The sequence below is a fragment of the Pan paniscus genome, chromosome 22 (genome assembly GCF_029289425.2).
Source record: "Pan paniscus chromosome 22, NHGRI_mPanPan1-v2.0_pri, whole genome shotgun sequence".
Classification (NCBI taxonomy): domain Eukaryota; kingdom Metazoa; phylum Chordata; class Mammalia; order Primates; family Hominidae; genus Pan; species Pan paniscus.
In genome coordinates this window covers 38,525,942-38,553,783 of record NC_073271.2, presented here as the reverse complement: position 1 = coordinate 38,553,783, position 27,842 = coordinate 38,525,942, and the positions used below count along the sequence as shown (strand labels likewise).

At 46.5% G+C, this 27,842-nt stretch overlaps 1 protein-coding gene across 1 annotated transcript; it reads left to right on the top strand.

Annotated features, from left to right (window-relative positions):
• The first annotated feature begins 184 nt into the window (after window positions 1-184).
• Window positions 185-25,140, top strand: RSPH1 (radial spoke head component 1). The gene is made up of 10 exons (XM_003823879.5): window positions 185-1,036; window positions 1,176-1,718; window positions 4,776-4,889; window positions 4,992-5,097; window positions 11,314-11,404; window positions 11,971-12,106; window positions 15,083-15,154; window positions 20,367-20,520; window positions 21,618-21,767; window positions 24,756-25,140. Exons 2-10 carry the CDS (start codon window positions 1,665-1,667, stop codon window positions 24,806-24,808), a joined length of 930 nt encoding a protein of 309 aa, XP_003823927.1. The 5' UTR covers window positions 185-1,036; window positions 1,176-1,664; the 3' UTR covers window positions 24,809-25,140.
• The last annotated feature ends 2,702 nt before the right edge of the window (window positions 25,141-27,842 follow it).

Sequence of the window (27,842 nt, the reverse complement as noted above, 5' to 3'; positions counted from 1 at the left end):
GGAGGAATGATAGTGAGGATTTAATAAGATAACTCATATAAAATTCTTAAAACAGTGCCCACACACACTGTCAGAACTTAGTAAACACTGGTTACTGTCATTGTTAGGACAAATTTGAAAGCTAAATTTCTGACATTTTAAATGTAAAAAATGAGTATTTATTTGCATATACTTACGTTACCATTCTAGATTTCTAACATTTAAAATGCTTCCGGCATTTTATTATAAAAATAGGACATGCTTAATTGTAGTAACTGGGTAACTGCCAATATGTAGAGAAGAAAATAATAATCATCTGTTATCCCTAACTCCCCACTTTTCCCCATAAGAAAAGCTGTTAAATTTTGGTGTTTACAACATTTTTATCTTTGCATCTAAAAAACGACATAATTTTGGAATCTTGTGTGTTGTTGTAACTTGTGTATTTATTCAGTAAGTAATATATTTGGGCCTGATGATGGGTTATGGTTGTAACCTTTCATATTAGCATTGGGAAGAATCTCTAGGGGATGTGTGCTCTGGAAGATCAACAGCTTATTCACCGCGTGGATTTGGCTTCTGGGATTCTCCCATCAAGACCAAATCCTATAGTTATTCAGTCACTCCTCCCCAGCTCCTGCAGCAACAACAAATAACACAGCTTTGCAGTCTGGGATGATGGCAGAGGAAATGGGAGATCGTGAGGGGCCTTCGGCAGGCGGAGTGCGTCAGGTAAAGCAGATTTCCAAGCCTGCACGTGTACATGCGTGTGCGTCTGTGATTGTGTGGGTGTGTGACAGTGGAGGGGAGCCAGGAGCGAGAGGAGAGGACAGGTGATCGTAGGGGACACCTGAGAGTCAGAGGCCCGAGGGGGCTGGGACTCATGTCGAGGTCGGGTAAGGATGTAAAACCCGGACGGACATCAGTGTAGGCCGCACCTGCTGAGAGGCCAGAGCTGCCTCCTTGAGAGTGAAGTTGTTTACAGACAAGAGAAGAGATCTTGGCGGACACATCACAGCTAGCCGCGAATCCCGAAGGGTCAGCAGAGCCTAGAAAGGTAAGTGGGGGTGGGCAGCACCCCCGGAGGGGCCTGCGAGGCCTGGGGGCGGAAGGGAGCGGGCAGTGCCCGCACTGGGCAGGGGTGAAACCCTCTCGAGAGTTGGCCCGGACGCGTTTCCCGCGTCCTTCCTCTTGAGGGCCCAGTACCCAGGTGGCTCCTCGTTGTGGCGTCACAGAACAGCCGACAAAAGTGATGGATTTCAGGGGCCAGCGACGGCGAGGTCCAGGTCAGAGAGCCGGTGGGCAGCCAGGCACGGAACCCGCTCAGGCCCTGCCCAGTCCCCGCCCCCTCCCTTCCCGAGCAGTGATTGGCCGAGGCGGCCCCTCGTTGCTAGGACGGCACCCGAGTGTTGCCACTGGCTCCACCTCGTCCCTTCCGCCCCGCCCCTCCGTATTCCCGCTCGGTGATTGGTCGAGGTGCCCTTCCCGTTGCTATGACAGTACGCAAAGGCTGCCAGTGGCTCCTCCCGCTTCGTCCGTGTCGCCTGTCCCCGCTCCCCATCTTCCGGGCTGGGAGGGAGGCGGGACCGGCCGCGTCTCCATGGCGACGCGGGACGCGGCGGTGGAGGCGGTTGCTACCTACCTGCTAGAGGCGCTGCGGCTGTGATCCAGGCTGGGGCGAGACCATGTCGGACCTGGGCTCGGAGGAGTTGGAGGAGGAGGGAGAGAATGATATTGGGGTGAGAGCTCCTGGTGAGAAGGGGCTTCCCAGGGTGCGCAGCGGCGGGGGAACCTCGAGGTTGGGTTTGGAGAGTGAGGAGGCGCAGAAACCAGAGGTCTGAGCCACAGCTCCCCAGGATCCCCGGCAGGGACGAAGGCCACGCCAGACATACCTGCGTGCGTCCTGGAAGTTGATGGTGAAAAGTGAAACGCTGTGACGTCTGGTTACCACATGCCGCCTCGTTCTTCCCCCATCCCCATCCTGCCTCCCATTAAAGGCAAAGATTTCCCAGCAGAAGGCTTTGGAAGTTTCCTCCTCCCTGTGTTAATTCCCATCGAGGCAGTTTTCTTGGATGAGCAGATCATCCCACGCTGCCATACTGCCCTTGAATAAGTCATTTCTGCAGCTGAGATTTGCTCCCCCGGCATTTAGATGCATGGAGGATAGTTGCTTCCTGGCAGCCTCCAAGAAATGCTGAGGAGGCCCTGGGCTCAGGAGAGGGTTCCTGAAGATATTACCTTATAGGCGTATCCTCACATGTGCTTTCTTCAGTCCCCATCTGAACTGACCCAGGTCTTTGGAGTTATTTCCTGAGTTAGGCAGCAGAGAGGAGAAAGAGGGCACATCCAGCCTGTGAGCTGGGTTCTGTGTGGGAATATTTCTATCACCCAGAGAGTAGTTCCTCCCTACTCCAGAGAGTGACCTCTCCATGGCTGACAGGTAGGGAACCTCAGCCACTATGGTCTGCATGCACAGTACAGAGTTGAGGTACTTTGAGAATTAACTGAAAAATCTAGCGACTCTGCAGTGGTGCTGTCAGTGCCTGCCCAGACCTTTTTGCTAGCTCTGGGCACTCATCTCCCAGCTTCTGCCTGATTTGCTACTCAAGCTATCACCTCTGTGCACTGGAACTACCTGCCCAGTATGGAGAGCCAGAAGTGCCTGAAATTCACATCCGGCCAGACAGCCAGTAGCTAGTGCAAGAAGCAGGACAAAGTCTGCAGTGCAATTGATGCCCCCAGAGTCCCTGTTGGATTAGGCCAAGTCTGGGACTTCACCTGCAAGGCATCCTTCCTTAGCTGCCTGCCCTTTCATGTCTACTTCCCTGCCCTCTTTACTACTTTCTCCCAGGAGAGCACTTAAAAAAATCAGGCCAGGTGCGGTGGCTCACACCTGTAATCCCAGCACTTTGGGAGGCCGAGGTGGGCAGATTGCCTGAGCTCAGGAGTTTGAGACCAGCCTGGGCAAAACGGTGAAACCCTGTCTCTACTAAAATACAAAAAATTAGCCGGGCATGGTGGCGGGCACCTGTAATCCCACCTACTCGGGAGGCTGAGGCAGGAGAATGGCTTGAACCCGGGAGGCAGAGGTTGCAGTGAGCCGAGATCACGCCACTGCACTCCAGCCTGGGCAACAGAGCGACTCTGTCTCAAAAAAAAAAAAAAAAAAAATCACTTGTTCAGGGTCTGCTTCTAGGTGAACCCAACCTGCAACACTTGACCAGCAAGCTTTCTAGTTTGTCTCCTCAAATGGCCCCACTGATTTGTAACCTTTTAGTGCCTATAATTTTTAGGTTCAGATCACATTTGGGGTCATTTTAAAGGATTTCTGTCTTATTCAGCCACCCCAGCGGCTCAGTGTTGGGTGTATTGGGAAGCATCTTGGATGGAAGGAGGGGACTTTTGTACATTTTGATGTAAACTAACCCTGAAACAAATCTGTAAGGTCGCAGATTTTTACCTTATATTCTAGGCAGGAATTAGTGGTCCAAACAGTGCTAGAAAAGGGCAAGAATTGCACAGACGTTTATTTCTGAAGTCCTCAATGTAGTGTGTCAGTACTTGTGTTATAATAAGTCTATATACATCCAATTCAATTTCTTAATTTTAATTTTTAATAAATTTTATTATGTATATTTAAGAAATACAGTGTGATGTTATGAGATACCCATGTTAAATCATTACTGGATGCTTTCAGCATTTTATTATTTACTATATTCACTCTATACCCATGTATTAGGTGCTAAGGAACATTTATTTTCTGAAGGATAGGAAAATTGCAAGCTTTGATCACATTTTTTATTGATTTACTTTTAAGATAGACACATAATTGAGCAGGCATGGTGGCTCATACCTGTAATTCCAGCACTTTGGGAGGCCAAGGATCGCTTGAGTCCAGGAGTTTGAGACTAGCCAGGGCAATATAGTGAGACCTTGTCTCTACAAAAAAATTTTAAAATTAGCTGGGAATGGTGGTGCATGCCTATAGTCTCAGCTACTCAGGAGTCTGAGGTGGGAGGATCACTGGAGCCTGGGAGGCGGAGGTTGCAGAGAGCTGAGATTGTGCCACTGCACTCTAGCCTTGGCAACAGAGTGAGGCCCTGTCTCAAAAACAAAAACAAACCACAGATAGATACATAATTATTGCAGCATTGGGTCATGAGTGTTTGAACCTTAAGTCTCTTGCTAGGGGTTTTAAAAATAAGATAAACTTAATCGGCAAGGGAGCCCTGTGTACTCCTCAGTGCCCTCCAACCTGTCCCTTCCATCGGAAATTCCTTGCAGGGCAAAGGTCTCTTCAGGCCACACCCCACCCCAGGGATCATTTGAGGGAAGAGTTGCTTCTCTCTGGGCATTTGCCTTTGAAATCCTGGATTACTGAAGGAAGCAAACAGGGAGGTATTTGTGTGGACTTGAACTGTTCTACCCGCATGTGCTATTTCAAGCATGTTCCTACTAAGAACACAGCTTAGAGTATCTAGCATTTTTCACAAATTGGTTAACCTTGCTTACAGGGTAAAGGATTATCACAATGAATTGCAAGCTCTGTGTTGGAGGGAGGGAATGAGGCTTCCGCCCTGGACATGTGCTGGGGTGTGGCCTTGGACCAGTGCCTCATCTAGCCCAGGCGTGGTTACCTACCTCAACTTTAAGGCGGGAAAGGTGGGACAATTGAGTATAGTGCCAGGGGTTTAGCATAGTGGGATGACTCAAGGGTATGATATTTACAAAATGCTTAGCACATGGTTAGCGCTTAATGAATGGTAGCTGTAATTGTGTCAATTTTCATTACCCAGGAATATGAGGGGGGTCGGAATGAGGCAGGCGAAAGGCACGGACGTGGGAGGGCACGGCTACCCAACGGGGACACCTACGAAGGGAGCTACGAATTCGGTAAAAGACATGGCCAGGTCAGAACCGTTGACTTGACTGGATGGTTTTCTCTATTTAATACTCTGTTAGCAAATGCTACATTCAGCAATGATATGAATGATATAATCAATGTGTTTCAGGGGATCTACAAATTTAAAAATGGTGCTCGATATATCGGAGAATATGTTAGAAATAAAAAGCACGGTCAAGGCACTTTTATATATCCAGATGGATCCAGATATGAAGGTAAAATGTTATCACTAAGCAGATTTTCGTGTTACAGAAGTTTGTTTTTCTTTCTTTATGACTGAACTTGTCTGTGAATACTGACATGTATGAGAAAGCTTAAAGTTCTCCAGTTACTCATTCAACGAACACAGATCATGTTACTATATTCACAGCGTTGATGCAGAAATAGGAAAGCCTTGTAATGAATTAACTCACTAATGAATCTGTAGTGGGAAATCTGTCCCTGTGGCCAGCATGTCCATGTCCTGGGAGCAGACAAAAGGGAGGCTCCTGAGTGGACGCAGGCCTCGCCGCTGGTGGACCCACGGCTTCAGCTGCTCTGCGGCATTCATCTTCCTGAACCTGTCTTTGCATTTTCCATTTCTGACCAACCCCGCCATCTGACGGATGTGTTATTTCTTCAGATCGAGTGTTTCCTTACATCAGGGCTTCCTGTCTGGGAGTCTTCCTGCCTTGTTAAACTGACTTTTCCTACCTGTGCCATAAGTCCTTACAGGCCAATGTTATGTTTGAGGAGGATTCTTTTTCCTTTATTTCCAAGAACCTCCCTGCCGCCCCTTGTGCCATTGTCACCTGGTGTGACCACAACATTAGTGATATCCCAAACCTGGGCAGGGGGACCGGCAGGGAGCGTGTTGTGAGTCTTCAGAGAGTGTATATAAAATTCTGTGTTCTGGGCTTTTTGTTTTTTCCCTAGGAAGAAAGAAATTGCCTAGTTTTCTTCAGATTTCCAAAAAGATCTGTCACCCTAACCTTGGACTCTGGTGACAATAGGTGTGAGCTTGCATAGGTGACTTCACATCTCCTTGCCTCAGTTTCTCATCTGTAGCATGAAGATTCAATGGATAAATACAGGGAGACACCTGCAACCTTGCCTGATCCATAGTGAGCACTCAGTAACTGGGGCTAGGACTGTGATGTACCACTTGTGACAGCATCGCTTCTTAGTGAGGAGGACATATGCTTACCAAGTGCGAGCTGTAGTTGCTTGCTTTGCTCCTAGATAAAATAAGAACCAGTAGGTGGTTCTTATTTTAATAGATGTCAGTGATGATTCTGTCCAATTCTGAGACCAAGATGGAGGGTTTTAATACCATCCCTGTTAGATAGAAATTGTTTTGTTTTGTTTCATAAATCCCAGAAGGCTTGCTCTATAAGAAGCACCATCTGCTTTTTAAATCAACTTTAAACAATTTAATTTGGGGCTTAATTTAATTCTTTCCAAATCCTTATGCACCTAATCTCATTCTTGTCACTTTTGATTTTAGTGTAGATGTTGATACAATTTGAACAACACACACACACACGAAGATATTTAGGATAAGGGATTTAAGGAATTTTGAATATGAAGGTTAAAAAGGGGTAACTGTTTCTCTGACACCAAATGCATGGATTTTCCATGCTGTGTACTTCTCCAGTCTTCTGTGAACACCAACTGAGTTTCCAATGATGCAACTCCATTCTGACACCACCCAGAGTTAGCACAGACCCCACAGGTTAAGGGCTCAGTTTCCAAGACTGCCCCACTTCAGATGTCAACCTCAAGTTGTGGATCCCGAGGGTACCCACACTTCTACCTGACTCGGCTACAAATTGGGGGTTCCTACAACACCCTACTCAGGTTTGATATGTGCCATAGCGGCTCATAGGACTCAGGAAAGCACTTTACTCAGGTTTACTGTAAAGGATATTATAAAGAATATGGATGAACAGCCAGATGCAGAGGTACAGAGGGCAAGGCCTGGAAGGTTCCCAAGCACAGGAGCTTCTGTCCTTGTGGAGGTGGAGTGCACCACCCTCCTGGCACATGATATGTTTATCACCCCAGAAGCTCAACAAATCTTGCTCAAGAGTTTTTACTGAGCTTAATCTCTGGCCCCTTCCTTCTTCTTTACCAGAGTTGGTGGGTGGGGCTGGAGGTTCTATCCTTCTTATCACTTGGTCTTTCTGGTGTTCAGTCCCATCTTGAGGCCATCCTGGGCCTCATTTGCATAAGTTCAGGTGTGGTCAAAAGAGTCTCATTTTGAATAACAAAAACATTTCTATCAGTCAGGAAATGTCAAGGGTTTTAGGAGCTCTGTGCTGGGAACCATGAATAAAGACCAATATTTCTTATTATGCCACACTAACATATAAAGCTCTTCTGGTAACAGTTGGGATTTTTGATTCTCCAGATGGCTTTGTATCTTAAAGGGTGCAAGATTTAGCCACTACCCAGAGATTTCTTCTCTGACAAAAGCTTAAATAAGTGTCTTACTTCATGAAGGCAGCAATGGAAACTGAGGTCAGAAGTTATAATATTAATTATAACATAGTAAGCCAATACTCTTCCAATCACAAAATCTCAGTTAATGTATGGCTGAGTTATTCATAACAGTGTATCTTGGCTGGCTGCCATCACAATGGGCCAGAATGGTTTTGTGCAGGGCAGCGTGTTCAACGTCAGGACCCTGTGGCATAAAGTCCAGTACCCTACCTGTCTCCCAGATGGTCACACAAGTCCAATTAGGGAGTCCAGGAGCCAGCAGAGGCTACAGTGCTGCAGGAGAGGAGTGGGGAGACAGTCCTGGGTGGCGGGTGACTTGGATACAGGCAGGAAGGCCGAGGTTTTTAGGGGTAGTGGGGGATGAGATGGAGGGGAGGGTGGGTGCCAGATGTTGGGGAGGCCTGGACCCCAAGTACTGATGCTGAGGGTTGGGGGTGTAGGGCCAACTGAGGACTCTGAGGTTAAGGGGGAGAAAGAGCATCCCTATTCCCTGCTGGCCTTGTTGCCTGTCAAACAGAACTCATCAAAACAAAGAAGTTTAAGAATGACATTGTGGAGAAACAAGAATGATATGATAACTTGAACCTGGGTTTTTTGGAAGCCCCCGAATGGCAGGAGCTGGAAAAAATGAGCACTTGACTGTTGGGATGCTTGTGGAGAAGAGAGCATGGTGTTAGACAGACTCCAATTTTCATTTCAGTCTTGCTACCTACCAGCTGTGGGACCTTGGGAAATGCATGCAGTCTCTCTGCTTTTCAGGTTCTGCATCTGTAAAACCATATTTCAGCGATTACACATACCAAATGCTGTGGCAAGTGCACGGAACCCTGCCCAGGGTCTGACACCGAGTGTTTCCCCATAAGTGTGGGCTCCTTCTCTCCTGTGTTTGGCTGACCCAGCAGTTTAGGGAGCCAACTTGGCAAGACCATGGGTCAGCATGGCAAACCAGTGACCAACCAGCATTTGAGGGGGGAGGAGCATCTTGGAGAGCTTCTCATTTAAATTGTCTTCAATCCCAAGTGCCAGACAAACTGCTCTACCCAAGGAGCACCTGCTCCACACCAACCAACTGACCCACCAACCAGCCAATCAAACAGCCAACCAATCAACCAACCAGCCAACTGACTAGCCAACCAAGCAACCAATCAACCAACCAATTAACCAACCGTCTAACCAATCAACCAATTAGCCAACCAACCAATTAGCCAACCAGCCAACCAACCAACCAACCAACCAGCCAACCAGCCAACCAAACAGCTAACCAATCAACAAACCAGTCAACTGACTAGCCAACCAACCAAACAACCAACGAACCAGCCAACCAAACAGCCAACCAATCAACCAACCAGCCAACTGACTAGCCAACCACCCAGCCAACCAGTTAACCAACCAACCAGCCAGCCAACCAACCAACCAACCAACTGGGAGTTACTCCTGAGAAGAAATATAGTTGGAAAAAACCTCAGTTGACAAGTTCAAGAATGATCAGAAAGTATAGGATTGGGGTAGAAAGACTTTAAAAAAAAATTAAGTGCAAATTTAAAGCCACAATAATAAAGTTTACAAATGTCACTCACCTCAAAAAAGGAAACTTGACTTATAGCTGTTAGAGATGTGCCTCAGCAGGTGACTTTTCTCTGAATTACCTTCTCTATTTGTGCAGGGTCCCTGTGGTGGCATTACAAAATGCTGGGCAGAGCCTCTTAACAGGTTTTTTAAGTAGATTGGGACTTTAAAAAATTTTGCTCACAGTCCTCTTGGTGCAAAATTTAGTGTCTTTTGCAACTTAACTGTTCTCTTTTATTTTTGAAAATTTTCTGCAAAATATGTAATATATTTTTCTCACCATGACACCCTGGAGATCCTCTGACATGGCCAAGAGAGGAGGGATGTAATAATTTTGTCATGATGTTTTGTTGGGAAGAAACCAAATGATGTACCTGTTTCAGCTGAGGTCTCTATGCCCCAGGGCTGTGCTGGAACCCCCTCATAGTAGCTCACAAAAACCCATTCTGTGCATCTCTTCCCAGCTCCATGTGTAGCTTGAAATTGGCCGCGGTGTGAGTATTTACACCACAGAACCTGGCAAATGCTACAAATCCAGACACATCACTGCCCCTTAAGACCCAGACAAATCCCTCTAGGTATTTGCACATCCTCATGGTTAATTTAGGTTCAGGGACCTGAAGTATTTTTTACTGAATTATCTCAATTTGGGGATCTTCATCTCTCTTGTTCACATTGTTCCTGTCACACATCACATCATGGGACCTAGTCCTCTTCCTTAATTGTTAGCAGTTGCCACCTTCCCTCTCTCCATGAATTTTTGGTAAGCCTGCTCTTTTCTGAATGACTTACCCACTTTTTGAAATTGTGCCATGCAGCTTTTTGTGCTGCCTTCCCTGTCCTCGGCTGCTGCTCAGGTGCCAACCTTCCATCCTCAGGCTGGTGCTGGCGCCCTGGGGACATGCACTGTCCTTTGTACAGCTCTTCGTTCATCTCACAAAGTGCCCAGGACATTGTAGGTGCTGAGTAAATAATGGGATGATTGAGGAAATAAATATGTAGAAGTTCCTTCTGCAGATAAATTTTGGGGTTATTCACATAAACAAATATTACTTGAATAATTAGCATTTTCTTAGCCTATTGGGTTTTCTTTATCTTCATGTGGAAGTGGGTCCAGTTTTTGCGTAAGCCAGAAGCTTATGTAAGTTTTGAGAACCTCTTTAAAAAAAAGAAAATATAAAGTTGGTATAAAAGTGAATTTTCATTTGTAATGATAAATCAAAATAAGTTAAAAATTTAAAAATACCGCAAACATCACAGAATCTAAGTAGTCTGAGTTTTAATGTCTGACATACTTCTAGAATAGCTTTTCTCTACCTTTGTTAGCTAATACTCTTTGAATGCTTCTCCATATGGCAAGCATTTTGTAATGTTTTCTATAGAGAGAATAGAAATATAATTCCTTCTTTTCTCTTTGATCAACAAATTGATCAACATTTGCTTTTTATTATTCATAGTCTCAAAACATATCATTTAGCTTAATGACTTGGTGTAATATGCACGTTTTTAAGAGCTGTCACCTTTGGGAGACCTCTGTTAAGTTTCTTTCCTAAGTGAGCTGTAAGATTTGAGGACATTTTGAGTTTTCTAGTGCAGGGATTCATACTGTGGTTGACAAAAGTAGTTTGCAGTTGTCCACATCATGGAGTGGTATTATGAATTTTATGATATCCTTGCCAATTTCAGTACTGCCTACCAAGCCTATAAGGACTTAGCAGAAGCCGTATGGAGGTGAGGAGGTGAGGGAAGAGTTCAAACAGAGGTATGGCACCAGCGGATGGAGCTGGTGTGCAGCTGGGGTTAGGGTGGCACGTTGGAGTCAGATGATTGGGTGGGAGATAGACTGAAATGCTGGCAGGTGGCTGAGGATAGACGGTCAAGCCCTGGAGTTGTTGCTGGATCTCTAAACATTTGCAAGGTAAATGAAGTGTGGTGTTAGGATCACTGGCAATGGGTCAGACAACCTTGGTTTGTCTCCCTCCTCGTTGCATCTTCGTGGTGCCTCTGACTAACCTGTGAAATGTGCTTGTCAGTACCTGCAGGTGGCTGTGGCCCACATCCATACACCTCACTGTGTACCCCGTGAACTCCTGACTCAGCCCTCTCTTAGCCCACTGTCCACCGTGGCTCAGCACCTGTGCCATCTGGCACAAAAGGAAGGGGTGGAGGGATGTCAGAGTGGAAACAGACAGCAGCCTTGGTCAGTGCTGTTAAAAATCTCTCTTCTGCAGGATTTCCTGAGCAGAAGGGGCCTGTGCGTGCATGGGCTTCATTTGCTTCACAACACATCTGCCTCTGCCATGGTTAACAATTTGAAGACATGGTACAGGGCATCGATCCCTTCTTCTCACCTGGGCTTGCCTTTGTGTTGTTCCTTTCAGGAGAGTGGGCAAATGACCTGAGGCACGGCCATGGCGTATACTACTACATCAATAATGACACCTACACTGGAGAGTGGTTTGCTCATCAAAGGTTCGGTTTCTATCTTGGGTCTTAACGGGATTTGCTTATATAATGAGAACATGATGTCTGCAGATTGTTTACACTTACTGAGGAACAGAATCATAACAAAAGCCCAGTTACCAACTCTGCCAGGCAGGTCCAATCTTTCTATGGCTTTGAGGCAAGGATGCCTTTCTGTGCAAGTGTAGACTCAAGTATCTGACATCTGCACCTCAGCTGGGGCAGAGCACGTGAGTCTTTCACCCAAGAGTCCCAGGGAGTGGAGGGCACAGAAGAGCCACTGGGGCACCTGAGCCACAGCTCCCACTAGCTCTGCCTCTTCCCTCGGGAAAGCAGCTGACACACAGGAGGCTTGCCTCTGTCCAGCTGGCCTGTCCTCTGTGCCTCTGGCAATGTCCTGTGCTTGGGGCAGACTGAGCAAGGGGCACCTTCTGACTGGACACAGATATAGAAGCTACATCGCTTGTGAGCCTGCAACAGCCTGGGCCTCCCTCAATGTCAAGGTCTGTGTTTTAAACCTGGGAGATTTTTCACTGTGCTGGAACGAAATACCATGTTCCCCTTGTCTTAACCAGGCATGGACAAGGCACCTATTTATACGCGGAGACGGGCAGTAAGTATGTTGGCACCTGGGTGAACGGACAGCAGGAGGGCACGGCCGAGCTCATTCACCTGAACCACAGGTACCAGGGCAAGTTCTTGAACAAAAATGTAAGTCCATGGGAAGTGACATTTGCCAATGAAGTACAAAATAACCCCCTCTGGCAGCCTGTGCAAATGTGTGACCAGAGAATACCAAAAACTCAGAGAAAACTGAGTCCGGCCTATTCAAATGTGGAGAACAGGACAGCTGTGCCATTCTCTGAGCCTCTGGTACCCACAGAGCACAGAATTGGGGGGAGGGAGGGATTGGCCCGTTTCTCTGGATCTCAGCACAAATTCCCACTGTCTTTCAGCGGGGACCTGTTGCATTGTTATATAACACGAGAGGGCATCTGAACCTCTTGTGTGTATTCCTTCTCATGGGTAAATCAGATACCAAATATCTATTTCCTGCAATTGAGCATAGAGGTGTTTGGGTTTTGTTTCCCTGGAAGGGGAGGTGCAACATCCCTGGGGAGGAAGACCCCCAGCTCCCTCCTCATGCTACAGGCCAGCCTGCATGCTCCTAGTTGTGGTGGGAATTAAGGCTGCCAAGGGCCTGGCCCTGGGTCTGGAGGCTTGCCAGCTTCTAGCACCCACGGTGGGTCGTTTCTGTTTGGAAGACTCGGTGGTTCCTCTTGCCCTTATTGTGCAGAGAAACCTTGAATAATTCAGAAGCTAATACTCAGGCCATCGTGGTAGCTTTGATCAGGGGTTGAGCAGAAACTTTCCCTGAAGAGAGAATTTGTGGAGCAAATTGATGGTGTTAGAAGTTGACAGAGGGAATGTTTAGCTGATACAACGAAGTCTCTTCAGACTCTCTTAGAACCCAGTTTTCATTTACATATAATTCATGCCCTAACCACAGATTTTACTTTTAGTCTTCATCAAAACAGCACATTCCCCTCAAACCCATACATTGTTTATATAATTCCCAGCAAACTTTCTGTGGGTCTTTTTGGAGGAGATGGGAAGGTGGTTGCAGAGGAAGAGAATTTGGTGAAAATGAATCTGGAAGAATCAATCAACTTGTCCAGCCTAAACCAGTCTGAAAAATCAGGGTAAAAATGGAGGCTTTGTTTTGCTAGTTAGTAAAAAACTTTAAATTATACAAATAATACACAAGTACATTCCAATTGTAAAGCATTTAAACACTAGGATCCTGCCCCACCACCCTGGGCCCAATCCTTCCACACTATTTCTGTGTGTCATGTAAGCACATTCTAATACAGTCATCTGACACAGAATTATTGTTTGGGGGTTTTAATTACATAATTAGGATCATACTGTGTCAGGATACAAAAATATACATAAAGGTACATCTTTGTCATTTTGCACATTTGGGACGATTATGTAGGTTAGATAATGGAATTGTGAAACCTTTGAGGATTGGCATTTAGAATCACAATCGGTAGTGCCCATTTTCCTAAAAAGTGGTGTCAGTTTATACTCTTGCCAATAGAATATGAGTCTCTTTATCATATATTCTCATCGACATTGGATATTCTCAGTCTTTAATGTTGTTTTTGTTCTTTTCCAATCTTATGGGTAAAAAATGTCATCTCATTGTTTTAATGTGTACTTCCCTGATTACTAGTGAGGTCAAACATCTTGTCACACGTTTATTGCTGGTTTGTGTTTCTTCCTCAGAAAATTCCCTGTACATGTCCTTGTGGACAAGTTATCAATACTACAAAACTTCAATAATTAAAACAGTGTGATACCAGGATACACACACACACACACACACACACACACACACACCAGTGAAGCAAATTAGAAAGTCTAGAGACAGTTCCCAGTATATAAAATAATTTCACACACAATAAGGATGTCAAATTAACAAAGGGATGATGGGAGGAGTCAAGACATAGTGCTAGGAACACTTGATAATTATTTGGGAGGAAAATATTAGTTTTGCCTTCACACAGATGAAGATACTTTCTAGAAGAAGTAAAGTTTTAAATGTACCCTAGGAAATATAGAAAAAAAATGTAGATGAATGTTAACCTTGAAATGAGGAAAGAGAACTTTCTAAACAGAAATAGAAAGGAAAAACCAATAGGTTTAGCTTTATAAAAATAACTTCTTATAGATTAGAAAATGCTGTAAAGAAAATCTAAGAGATGACTGTTAAATGAGGAGAGAATATTTGCAACATTTAATATATAAAGTGTTTTATCAATCAATGTGATTTAAATGGCTAAAAATCTTGAAAAAAATGCAGGCTTACTAACAACTGAAATGAAGTGAATTAAAATTGTGAGACCCCGTTGTTTTATATAAAAAACATGTAAAAATAGAACATTTTTACACTCCTAAAATCAAGAGTTTGAGGATCTGGGACTCTTAAGTGCAGTTATGGGAATGAAACGATTAGAGCCTCATCTAATCAAAACACATGTATGCTTTTGTCCAGAAATTCTGAGAATTTAAGGATGGTATCAAAAGCGTACATAAAGTTTTAACTCAGAGTACGTTTGCTGGAGCGTTCTTTGTAAAAAAAAAAAAAAAAATCAGTATCCCAAATACCAACAATAGTAACTGAGTAAAACAGGTTGCAATCCATAGATGAAGTAAAATACCAGGTGGCAACTGGTATTAGGAAAGAATATTTATAAATACGGGAAGTAGTTCATGCCGTATTTCTCAGTAAAAATAGAGTATGAGTTAGTATGTATAATTATGATCAGATTTTTATTTAACCATGTATACTAGAAGCAAAGTTACAAAGAATGCGTCAAAATATTAGTAGTAGTTCCATCTCTAGCTAGTTTGCCTACGGATACTGATTCACTGAGGTTTTCTGAAAATGAATACATCACTTTTATAAAAAAGTAAAATGTGGTTAAAGTTTCCAAAAGTAAACAAAACAGGGCATATAAGTTCCAATCCCATCAGCCACGAGTTCACAGAAGCATTCCTTAATCCACGTTACACTTTACCCAATTTGGTGATTTGAGGTGGGTATTGTGGTGGTGACATTTGTATTTTGTATTTTCTGCTGGGTGTTGACACTTAAGAATGGTTTCTCTTTGCTCGTAGCCTGTTGGCCCTGGGAAGTATGTATTTGATGTTGGGTGTGAACAGCATGGTGAATATCGTTTAACAGATATGGTAAGTTGCGGAGCATGTATGGTTTTGTTACATTAACAGGGAAGTAGCTGCTCAAAAATATTGATCCTGCAAGGTTGGAGGTGATTCGCCTAAAAGTTATGCCAACTCTTAGGCACTTTCACATTTTCATTTTCCTTATCTGCATGTGTTAGTACAGAACTAAATTGCCAGAAGCAAACAATATCATTTCCCATTTATTGCAGAACTCTAGACTTTGTTGACAGATACCGTTTTTGTTGATAGAAACTAATCCTGGCGGGGCACAATGGCTCACGCCTGTAATCCCAGCACTTTGGGAGGCCGAAGCGGTGGATTGCTTTAGGTCAGGAGTTTGAGACCAGACTGGCCAGCATGATGAATCCCTGTCTCCATTAAAAATACAAAAATTAGCTGGGCATGGTGGCGCATGCCTGTAATCCCAGCTACTCAGGAGGCTGAGGCAGGAGAATCGCTTAAACCTGGGCGGCGGAGTTTGCAGTGAGCCAAGATCACGCCACTGCACTCCAGCCTGGGTGACAGAGTGAGACTCTGTCTCAAAAACAAACAAACAAACAAACAAACAAACAACAAATAAAAAACTAATCCTGAGTGGGAGGGTTCTAGACAGTGTTAGGTCCTGCAAGTGAAAACTGAATCTGTAACTGGTGTTGCCACAGTTTGTCCAGTGACTGTTAGCTTGTCCGGTGTGCAGCATGCTCCTCTGAACGTGCCGTTGGTAAGTCTTTCTCTCGTTTTTTCCTTTCCAATATCTAACATTAATATTAACACTACATTGACATTCCCTGGTTAATAGTAAAGCTAGTCAGCTAATATTGCCGTTACAAGGCATCGAGATGCGTATGTGTGTTGAGGTGGGAATATATGTGTTCCTATTCCTCTCATTATTAATGTCTGACCAATCCCTGTAGATGATTAGCAATTCAGTAACATTTCCTGACCCTGGTAGTGGTTTTGATCCTTTTGACTTATTTGTTTAGCTGAGGTCATTCTCACTGTAAGAAATTTTGAGTTTTAAGGAGGAGCGTGGAATCACGCTTTTGTTTGTTTTTTGGTCTCTGAAGTTGTTGAGGTGTCCCCTCCTAATGAGTTAAGAATATATTATTGTACACAAACTCTCCCATATCTGCATACTTTCTTTCTGAAGAAAGCCGGGGAACGGCTTGTTTGGGTCTACCATCACATCAATGCCCTTTAAACCTGGGTTAGTCCTTTTTGTGCTGCTATAAAGGAATTCCTGAAGCTGGGTAGATTATAAAGAAGAGAGGTTTATTTGGTTCACAGTTCTGCAGGCTGTACAAAAAGCATGGCACCCGCAACTGCCTGGCCTCTGGTGAGGTCTCAGGAAGCTTCCACTCATGATGGAAGGTGAAGGGGAGCTGGTACCATAGCTCAAAAGAGGAGGAAAAGAGGGGAGGAGGTGCCAGGTATATATATATTTTTTTAACAACCAGTTCTCGTGTGAACTAATAGAGCAAGAACTCATTCATCACCACAGGGAAGGCACCAAACCATTCATGAGGGATCTGCCCCCGTGACCCAAACACCTCCCACCAGGCCCCACCTCCAACCCCAGGGGTCACATTTCAACATGCGATTTGAAGGGGACAAACACCCAAACTATGTCACAACCTGAGCCAAGTCACCTCGTTTTGTTTTTTTTGTTGCTGTGTCCCTCATCAAGCCGTTGGCATCACCCAGAGGCCCTGCTTTAAACCGACTCCTCGTCACCTTGGGCTCAGGTGTGAGGCTGTGGAAAGCTATCCTTGGTCACAGGAGGTAGAAGCCACACTGTGGGGAGCTTGGAAGGCTGCGGGAGATCCTGTGCATGAGGGCCTGTCCCGCACCTGCTCTGTGCCACCCACTGCTGTCTCTACCTAATGCTCCATCCTTTCACCCCAAGGGCCCTGGCCTTGAATCCTAAGTCTAAACTCATCACTAATTTTTCAATTCAATGCTCTTCAATGCTCTCCAATGCTCTCCAGACAGGTTTTTTTTTTTTTTTTTTTTTTTTTTTGAGATGGAGTTTTGCTCTTGTTGCCCAGGCTGGAGTGCAATGGTGTGATCTCGGCTCACCGCAAACTCCACCTCCCGGGTTCAAGCGATTCTCCTGTCTCAGCCTCCCGAGTAGCTGGGATTACAGGCATGTGCCACCACGCCCAGCTAATTTTGTATTTTTAGTAGAGACGGGGTTTCTCCATATTGGTCAGGCTGGTCTCAAACTTTTGACCTCAGATGATCCACTGCCTCAGCCTCCCAAAGTGGTGGGACTATAGGCGTAAGCCACTGCGCCCAGCCCTCCAGACAGTTTTTTAACTTTTCTCATTTTTCTTCCTAGAGTTTGTTAGATTCTAAAACCAAAGGGAGTCTTTGAATCTTTATCCCTTAACCTCCCATGATCGAGTGACTGTCCATGCTCCGTTGCTGCTTCCCAAGTGGCCACAGTCTGGACATCCCCAGGGCTCTCGGCCCTGACCTCAGCCACCCTCTTTTCCTGATTCCCGCTCCTGTGATATTCTACTTTCTGCACATCACTCTGGCCACGGTTATTTAGTTTCCCCAAACAGCCCGTGGTTGCTCATGGTCCGCCTTCTTGGCTGACCAGAATCCTGTGTGGCCTCACAGTGATCTGTCTTCTTTGCCTCTTCTCCTGCTTTGCTCCAGCTAAAAGGAACCACTGGCTAGGGGCAGGTCCCTAGAAAACCAGAAAATGAAATGGCCAAAATGCTTGATTTTGTTGCTAAGTAAGAGGCCCTACCTCCTCTGAGCATGGATTCTTCATGGACCGCAGGGTGCTCTAGTCTGGGTGGAAGGCAGCTTCCTGTAAGTCACCTGCATCTAACAAAACGTAGAGGAATTTGACATACTGTCCTCCCCCGAGGTTCCACTCCATTTATGTGTGTGTGTGTGTGTGTGTGTGTGTGTGTGTGTGTAACCTCCTACACACATAGTCAGAAGCCTAAGAAAGACAGTCGGCTTTAGGATTTGATTGTGACAGGGAGGTATTTAGTATTTTGCTGGGATTTCCATGGGGTTGGACACCTCTCATCTGTTCCCTGAAGGAACCTATTGGTTAGACTGATATCTTGTCAGCACTGGTAATAACTGTTTAGGGTTACTGGTGATTGAGCAAGTTTTTACATTTGTGTAGTGATAAAAATAAAGCCCATCTTATTAAGTGCTTTGCAGCTTTAGACTCTACTGGAAAAAGTTCCTAGAAGTCAGTATTTCAGGATGATGAGAAGAAGGTAGAAGGAGCATCAGTAACATCTAAGAGAGAATTACTGATATAAGCCCCAAGTCCTGTTGCTGTTTAGGAAAAACCACCCATGAAATAATGCAGCAACAACCTGAGGGCTTTGTGGAAGGCCTCCCACTGTGCTGTGGGGATGGATTAGGATGGTGGTGGAACAGAAGAGCCTCCGTGTTCTCTTTCCCTAGTAAGGGGAATGTATCCCTTCTAGAGTAGGGCTTGCCAAGCTGCAGCCCACGGCTCACTCCCTGTTTCTTTTTAAATTATGGATTTATATGTACGTTTATAGAGTTTGAAATTTGCCATTTTAAAGCATGCTTTCAGTGGCATTCAGTACGTTCAGTGTTGTGCAGCTGTGAGAACGATGCATTTCTGGAGCTTGTCCGTTATCCCAGACAGAAACTCTGTACCTATTAAGCAACAACTCCCCATTCGACCTCCCCCAGCCCCTGATAGCTTTTAATCTACTTTCTTTCTCTATGAATTTGCCTATTCTAGATGTCGCGTATAAATGAATTCATTCTGTATTTGTCCTTTTGTGTCTGGCTTCTTTCATTTAGCACGACATTTTCAAGGTTCTTGCTTATCCATTCGTCTGTTGATGGACAATTGAGTTGCTTCCACATTTTAGCTATTATGAATAATGCTGCAATGAACATTGGTGTGCAAGCATCTGGTCGAATCTCTGTTTTCAGTTCCTTTGGTTATATACCGAGGAGTGGAATTGCTGGGTCATATGGTGATGCTGTTTTGCTTTTTGAAGAACTGCCAAATGTTTTCTACAGTAGCTGCAGCATTTTACATTCCCACCAGCAATGTGAAAGGGTTCCACCTCTTGGTTTTATACATAAAGTGGAGTGCAGTTCCCAAACTAGCGCTGTCAGCTTCACCTGGGAATCTGTTAGGAATGCAGCTTATTGGACGCTATCCCAGACCTGCTGAATCGGAAACTCTGGGGGTGGGGCTAGCAATCTGTCTTTTAATGCTTTCTGGGTGATTCTGATCTAAGTCACGTTTGAGGACCCTGTCCTGCAGCATTGGTGTCACCCTTCATGGGTGGCCGTACTCGAACACTCTGAGACCAAAATACAAAGTAATTGATTTCCCAGTGACTCAGTGGAAGAGGCAGGTGTCTGCCCCTCTCTGTCATCGGTATTATCACCTATGTGGCAGCGAAGTGTTCCATAGTCATAGTGCTGATGCTCAGATCTTTGGAATTTTGTGATAGTCACAAAACTGAGAAGTAGGCAAATATGCTTGGCAAAATTGGCACATGTTGGCTGCTCACCATTGTCGGAATTGTACATTTTTTATTACAAAGTGTTCCACGTTCAGACTTGATGAACTCTCATTCTGCTTTCCTTGAATTTTATTTTTCCCCATAATCCTTGACACTTGAGCTTTCGTGTTTATTCAAATCCATATCATATGGACATCTTAGGAACTTCTTAGGCCTAAGCCTAAAACAAATGGCTGTTTCTTTTATTATTTATATAAAGAATAATATAAATAATTATGTTTCTACTAAGCTCAATAGACATATAATTATATAATACACGATTTTTTATATTAGAGTTGCAAAATGTGGCCGAACAATTGAAAAGACCACTTACTCCTGGTCACTCAGTTCTGGCCACTTAGTCCTGGCCATGTCTTAGCTATTGCAGGCGACTGCGACATGCTCATCTGAAAGCCTTTTGTGGCACCCATTATAAAGCTCGCTGGCCCAGCATTGCTCTGGAGACCTTATTCCTCACCCTGGCTCTTTCAAGATCCATTCTCAACCCTGAGATTATACCATGGATAGTCGGCAACTGGTCTGATTCCTGAGTGACGTCCTAAAAAGGCTGAAACACAAGCCAAAACCTGTCTTTCAAAACTTGTCCTTCCTCCCTCACTTTTAATATTCCAGACCAAGATGACACAAATGTTGGTAAATGTACATTTTTGCACTTAAAATAGGAAAGAGGAGAAGAGGAAGAGGAGGAAGAATTAGTAACTGTTGTTCCAAAATGGAAAGCTACCAAAATCACTGAATTGGCCCTGTGGACACCAACTCTCCCCAAAAAGCCGACCTCTACGGATGGACCTGGCCAAGACGCTCCAGGAGCTGAGAGTGTGGGGCACCCCCGGGCTGTGGGGTGGAGGGGGCAGAGGGTGTAGGGCACCCCCGGGCTGTGGAGTGGAGGGGTCAGAGGGTGTGGGGCATCCCCGGGCTGTGGGGTGGAGGCAGCAGAGGGTGTGGGGCACCCCCGGGCTATGGGACAGAGGGTGTGGGGCATCCCCAGGCTGTGGGATGGAGGGTGTGGGGCGCCTTTGGGCTGTGGGAGTTGGGGACATCCTGTTTTCAGGCCAGGTGTGGTTGGACTCTCTGAAAATCAGATGCTGGGTCAGTTGAGTGTGCGGGATGTTATTAGGGAGAGCCTTTGGGATTGGAGGACACTCCCGGAGAGCGGAGGGGAGAGGAAAGAAACAGGGTTGATTGGACAGAGGCAGAGGCGTGGCCTCCACAACCTTGCTTCATTCCATGGGGAGCACTGTGGCGTCTCGGGGACCCTTATCCCCTCACCTAGGTCAGTGAGTGAATGTGGGTGTGACACCGGGCTGGCACTGACAGCAGCTGAGGGGACAGCCCTTCCCTGAAGAAGGGTCCGCGTGGCGCCTCCATGTCCAACCCAGTGGTCTTTCTGGAAGTCCTTAATGTGCTGGGGAAAGTTGAAGGTGGCTACCCCGGGTGAGATCCCTTCCATGGCAAGCGGAGGAAAGCCAACTCCGATTGGCTTCCGTGAAAGAATACTCATGCTGCTAAGAATTTCTTGGCTCATGTGACTGGGAAGCTCCGGGACAGCCCCCAGAATGGCCGGGCAGCCTCTGCCCTCTGTCCCAGCTCTCCTCTCTGCTGGCTCCCCTGGCTGGCACTCTCAGGAACCCCAGGGGACTTCTCTTTCTCAAGAGTCTCATCAACACCCTCAGGAATGAAAGTTATCAGACTACCTGCTCCCATCCCCGAGCCACTGACTACAGTGGGGCCTGGGCTGCTCCCCTGGCCAGGCCTGGGCTGGGCTGGGTGGATGTTGAGATGGGGAACACGAGGTGCTGCCAGTGGGAGGGGGAGGGTGGGGGCACGGCAGCCCAGGGGACGGCTGCCCTGCACAGGTCTGCAGGCTCCATTGTTCCCAGGAACTCAGGCTTCCGACTTGTGTTTTATCTCAGGTGCAGGAGAACCCGGGGAGGAGGCCCAGGCTCTGCTGCAGGGCTTGGAGGGTGAGACGGACATGAGGCCTGGAGATGAAGATGCAGGCGTCCTCCGGGAAGAGAGCCGGGAGTATGACCAGGAGGAGTTCCGCTATGACATGGATGAGGGTGAGGTCCCTGCGCAGGGAAGTGGGGCGAGGGCCCGCACTTAGGGGCCACAAACAGTGGGATTCCCCTTCCCTCCACCAAGGCCTGCCTTCGGCTGGGCCCCAGGGACTCGAGGAAGGCTTAGGGGGCCCCCTGTGAGCGCTCACTGGAGCCATCTCAGAACGTTGCTCCCTGGCAGGCCCTCCTGCAAGCCTGGCTGCAGTGGGAGGGGCCTGGGTGTGCAGCGGTGCCCATGCGCGTTGTCACAGGGGGCCCGTCCCCAGGCTGGAGAGCCCTGTCAGACATGCAGAGCCTGGCTTGCTTCTGTTGCGTGATTTTTTTTTTTTTTTGAGATGGAGTCTTGCTGTGTCACCCAGGCTGGAGTACAGTGGTGCGATCTTGGCTCACTGCAACCTCCACCTCACTGGTTCAAGCAATTCCCCTGCCTCAGCATCCCAAGTAGCTGGGATTACAGGTGCATGCCACCATGCCCGGCTAATTGTTTTGTATTTTTAGTAGAGGTGGGTTTCACCGTGTTGGACAGACTGGTCTCAAACTCCTGACCTCACACAGGAGGCCCGCCTCGGCCTCCCAAAGTGCTGGGATTTGCATGATTTTTAGCAGGGCTGACTAACGGGAGTATGGTTTCAGACTAGTGGTGTCGGGAACGAGCTCTTTTTCAATGGGTTTGTATGTAAGATTAATCTAGAAACTTCTGCCTCTGCCAGCTCATAGGGCAGGGATTTGACCTCAGTTCTGACTGACTGAAGCCTCAGGTTCCTGGAATCTTTAAAAATCTTTCCCCAAGTGCTTGTGGGCACTTGCAGAAAGCCCGGAGAGAGGACTCTCTTCCCTTAACGCACTTTTCACATCTGACTGAAAGAGTGTGTCGTGGTTGTGAGGGAAAGGGCCATCTGGGAACAGCCTGGGCACGGCGGCCTCAGGCACGGGGTCTGCAGTCCCATTCCACTTAGTTTGTCTCTGTTGTAAATTAAGAATATACTTCCCATTCCTTTGAAAATAATACCTGAAATAATGAAATCACATAAAGCAGTTTTCTCTTAGATGCTTGAAGCACGCATAGACTTTCGTGATCGGTAATTCCCCTGAGCGCTGTAGCGATGCACCCAGTGACGCAGTGCTGAGGTGGGACGTGGGGTCAGGTGGAAACCTGGCTTTACAAGTGAGCATCGTCTCTGCTTCTCTGACTTGCACAGGGAGGGTGGACAGAGTGAGCCCTGGTAGGTAGGGAGTCCACAGGATTCTGTTAGGACTGAGTGGCTAGAGTATGCACGGTGTTACAGCAGCATCCAGCTGTGCCCACAGATGTCAGTCCTTAGTCACTGTGGAGCACGGCTGGAGGGGGAGACACTGGGTTTGATAGGCAGTGTGGGAGTGAGGGGCTGGGCTCTCGCCCTCCAGCACCTAATGGGAAGCTGGAATAAAGGAATCAGTGAGTTCCCTGCAGTGACAGGGACGTGTTACCATGTACCCAGGAGAAGTGATGACTCACCTGGGGCAGGACCAGGAAACTCCGGGTTAGCTGGGAGGGAGGTGGCAAGGAATGGGTGGAACCAGGAAGGAAATTCCAGGCAGAGAGCAGAGTCTGACAGCAGAAGAGTGTGGGGGTGGGGAGGTGGCCCCTTTCCCTTGGAACCAGATGGCCTTTGAACTTGATCCTGAGCCCAGTAGGCGGGACCTCTGGGGGCTGTGGGGATTGCCTGTATCAGGCTTGCTCTCTGAGCTTCTCTGGGGCAATGAGGATGGGTGCCCTGGAGCCAGGCAAGGCAGGAGGCCCCAGAAACTTGGTGGGGGAGATAACAGAGGGGATGGAGCAGGAGGAATCCTGAAAACCGGACTGGGAGAGATGGGGCCGAGTGGACGATGCCCAGTACCAGCGGGCGTCTGAGACTGTGGGTTCATGCACCAGCCTTGGACAGAGGGAACACCCCCTTAACTCAGTGGTTTTGGGGCTCCAGGGGACATTTGGCAATGTCTGGAGACTTGGGAGGCTGGTGAGGGAGGTGCTGCTGGCATCTTCCTGGGTGGAGGCCGAGGACGGTGCTGAATACCCTGCAGGGCACAGAACAGCCCCCAGCAAAGGGTCACCCAGGCCACAGTGTCAGGAGGGCCCTAAGTGAAAAGGGAGTAATACAAAATAGGCTTAGTTGGCAGAACATTTATCAAAATAATGCAAGTTCAGCATGTATTCATCATGAATCCCACATTACATTGGAGATTTACCCTGCTAATTTCTTCTTTAATATACCCAACAGTGAAAGTTATAGAGTTTAATTAATAATAAAAAATAACTCTACCTTTCACAAAACATTTAAATATAGCGCCTTATAAGAATGTGGCAAATTTCTGCTTTTTTTTTTTTTTTTTTTAAGATGGAGTCTTGCTCTGTTGCTCAGGCTGGAGTGCAATGGCGTGACCTCGGCTCACTGAAACTTCTGCCACCGGGTTCAAGCGATTCTCTTGCCTCAGCCTCCCAAGTAATTGGGTTGACAGGCATGCACCACCATGCCCAGCTAATTTTTGTATTTTTAGTAGAGACCGGGTTTCACCATGTTGGCCGGTCTGGTCTCGAACTCCTGACCTCAAGTGATCCGCCTGCCTTGGCCTCCCAAAGTGCTGGGATTACAGGCATGAGCCACTGTGCCCGGCCTGCTTTTCTTTTAAATTAATAGCCAAGCAATTACATGTTTTAGCCACAAAGCTGGCTGTTTTGGACAGGTGTGCAGGCATAAGAGAATTACTGATGTTACATGGATAGTCTTGTCTTAGCATTTACTTTGAGTACGTATTTTGCTTATTTTATTTCGGGTACCAAAAGAAAAAACTGTTGAAGTGCGTATGAGATAAAATTTAACATTCAAGTTTTGACTGATGAATGCTTAATAGTTACAATAATTTTTTTCGGCAAAAGATCTGTTAGTGAATAAAGACTTTAAAAATAGAACGAAGTAAATATGAGATGTACTCATGTTTCTCTTTTCTTTTCAGGAAACATTAATTCTGAAGAAGAAGAAACTAGACAGTCAGACCTCCATGACTAAGATGAAGTGAGCCGAGAGGAGATCGTATCATAAGAATGCTTCTGTCACTAGCTGGGTGCGATGCTGCGTGTATCTAGTTCCAGCTACTTGAGAGGCTGAGGCAGGAGGATTGCTTGAGTCCAGAAAGTGGCAGTTGCAGTGAGTGGAGATCGCGCCACTGCTCTCCAGCCTGGGTGGCAGAGCGAGACCCTGTCTCAAAAAATAAACAAAAACAAAATGCTTCTGTCAGTTAACAATCTTTATTAGAGGGTTTTTAGTCTTTCTTTCTCAGCTGTGTGTTAAGTTGGTTGACAAATGCAAATAAACCTCTTTATTATCCTTTCTTTCTGAAATAGTCTCTGCTTCAAGTTCTGTAAACTGAAGGTTACCACGTGATTTTGCCATGGTTTTTCAGTGGTGTCTTCTTGGATAGAGAAAACTGTAAATCTGCGGGAGACAGTGAATGGAAGTTTGGCTTCTGGCTGAGATGGGAGAGTAATTCTGTACCCAAACCCCTCTCTCAGATTTCCCACAAGGGAGGTAGGAAGCACTTAGAACATGAGGATTGCTGTGTGCAATGCTCCTCGAATGCAGTGTGATGGGTACACGGCCAGCTTGGGTAGGAGACCGCCCGCTGCCCCGCAGGGTTCCCTCCCACTCCTTCGCCTCTCCATGTGGAGCCCAGGCCCACTGTGGGGGCCCTGCAGGTCGCTGGGGAGAAGGGCTGCCCGCAGGCCAGGCTTTGGCCTGTTTTGCACACGCTTCGGTTTCTTAGTGTGCTAGAGGCTGCCACCTGCACCTCATTCTTATTTCTTGAGGACTGTCTCAGACTCTGCCTCTCCTTTCTCTCCCCAGTGCCTGGCCACCCCCTTGTTCCTGGGCAGGTAAGCGAGGACCTCTCAGGGGAGCCCGACTCCCCATCGTGCATGGCTCTCATGGCTCTGCTTCATGTATCCTCCCCTCTCCTGAGTTACTCAGAGAGCAAGTGTCTTCAGTTCATCCCAAAATGTCCTTTAGAGTTAGTTTAACAAATGTTAAGGACATTTTCAGTTCATCCCAGACATCTTCAGTTCACCCTGAAACAGTTCACCCCAGACACTATCAGTTCACCCCAAAATGTCCTCTAGAGACATAATCTGGGGGCTATGTCTCTAAACAGGGGGCCCGTGGAGACAAAAGTGGCTCCTTCTTGGATGGTAACCCACCATGTTGACGTCTGATCGGCCCCAGTCCTGTGAATGCCTCCTGGTGTCCGCTTTATCTACTGTCTCTGGTGTAAGAACCTGTCAACCTTGACGTTGCCGCACAAATTAGAGGCCACAGTGCACATGGCATTCTTGCTGTCCTGGAGAGTTGCCTTTGTCTTGCTGGAGCGTGTATGCCCTTTCCCTGCAGTATATAAGCCCCAGGTCTGGGGAGTAACAGTGCAGAGAGCCACCTGTCCTGTGGCCGCCCAGGGCCACGCTTCCATGTGTAAGTTCCCCAATACATCAACCAATATCGACAAACTGGATTTGTCTGCCTTCTCCTTTGGTTTCTTGGCTCCTTTGGCATTTGGGGTCTACTTTGCATACACGGCCCTTTCATGGAACAGGGCCTCTTTAAGACAAAGCACACAAGCCGAGTATGGTGGCGCGAGCCTGTAGTCCCAGCTACATGAGAGGCTGCAGCCGGAGGACCATTTGAGCCCAGGAGTTTGAGTCTAGCCTGGGCAAAATAGTGATACCCATCTCTAAAGAAGTACATTTTTTTTTGAGATGGAGTTTTACTCTTGTTGCCCAGGCTGGAGTGCAGTGGCGTGATCTTGGCTCACTGCAACCTCCGTCTCCCAGTTTCAAATGTTTCTCCTGCCTCAGCCTCCCGAGTAGCTGGGATTACAGGCGCCTGCCACCACGCCTGGCTAATTTTTGTAATTTTAGTAGAGGCAGGGTTTCTCCATGTTGGTCAGGCTGGTCTCGAACTCCCGACCTCAGGTGATCTGCCCGCCTCGGCCTCCCAAAGTGCTGGGATTATAGGCGTGAGCCACTGTGCCCAGCCTAAAGAAATACATTTAAAAAAAATCTAAAAAAGAAAGCACATACAGCATTATGAATATAAAATTAGATTAAAACAAATGTTTATTTAGAATAGGAAAATAAATTATAATAAAATTACAAATGAAAAGTGGATAAGCAGCACAAAATCTAGAAAACTATCAGAATATTGTTATTAATTCACTGCTTAATACAACTCTGTAATACGTCTTTTCCTGCATTTTTTTCCAGCATACTCTTTGATTGCCTCTTTTTACAACTATTTTGTAATATTTTCTATAGGGATATTAGCAAGATAATTACACTCTTTCTTTAGTGTGGTTTGTTCACTACTGATAATTGAGGGGCATAAAACATTCATCTTCACATACAAACATAACACCGTGCACGAAACTGCTACAGGATTGCAAATGACAAACAGTTGTGCTGATAAATCCAATTGCATGGATTCTTATCCAAAATTAGATATGACAGGGGCAGGGCACTGTGGCTTACTTCTGTAATCCCACCACTTTGGGAGGCCGAGGTGGATGGATCACTTGAGGTCAGGAGTTCCAGACCAGCCTGGCCAACATGGTGAAACCCTGTCTCTACTAAAAGTACAAAAATTAGCCAGGAGTTGTGGCACGCGCCTATAATCCCAGGTACTCGGGAGGCTGAGGCAGGAGAATCGCTTGAATCTGGGAGGCGGAGGTTGCAGTGAGCCGAAATCGTGCCACTGCACTCTAGCCTAGGTGACAGAGCAAGACTCAATCTCAAAAAAAAAAAAATTATATATGATGGGCTGGTCATGGTGGTTTACTTCTGTAATCCTAGCACTTTGGAAGGCTGAGTGGAGGATTACTTGAGCACCAGGAATTCAAGACCAGCTGGGCAACATAGCAAGACCCCATCTCTACAAAAAATACAAAGATTAGCCTGGTATTCCGGCTACTCAGGAGGCTGAGGCAGGATGATCACTTGAGCCCAGGAGGTTGAGGCTGTAGTGAGCTGTGATCGCACCACTGCACTCCAGCCTGGGC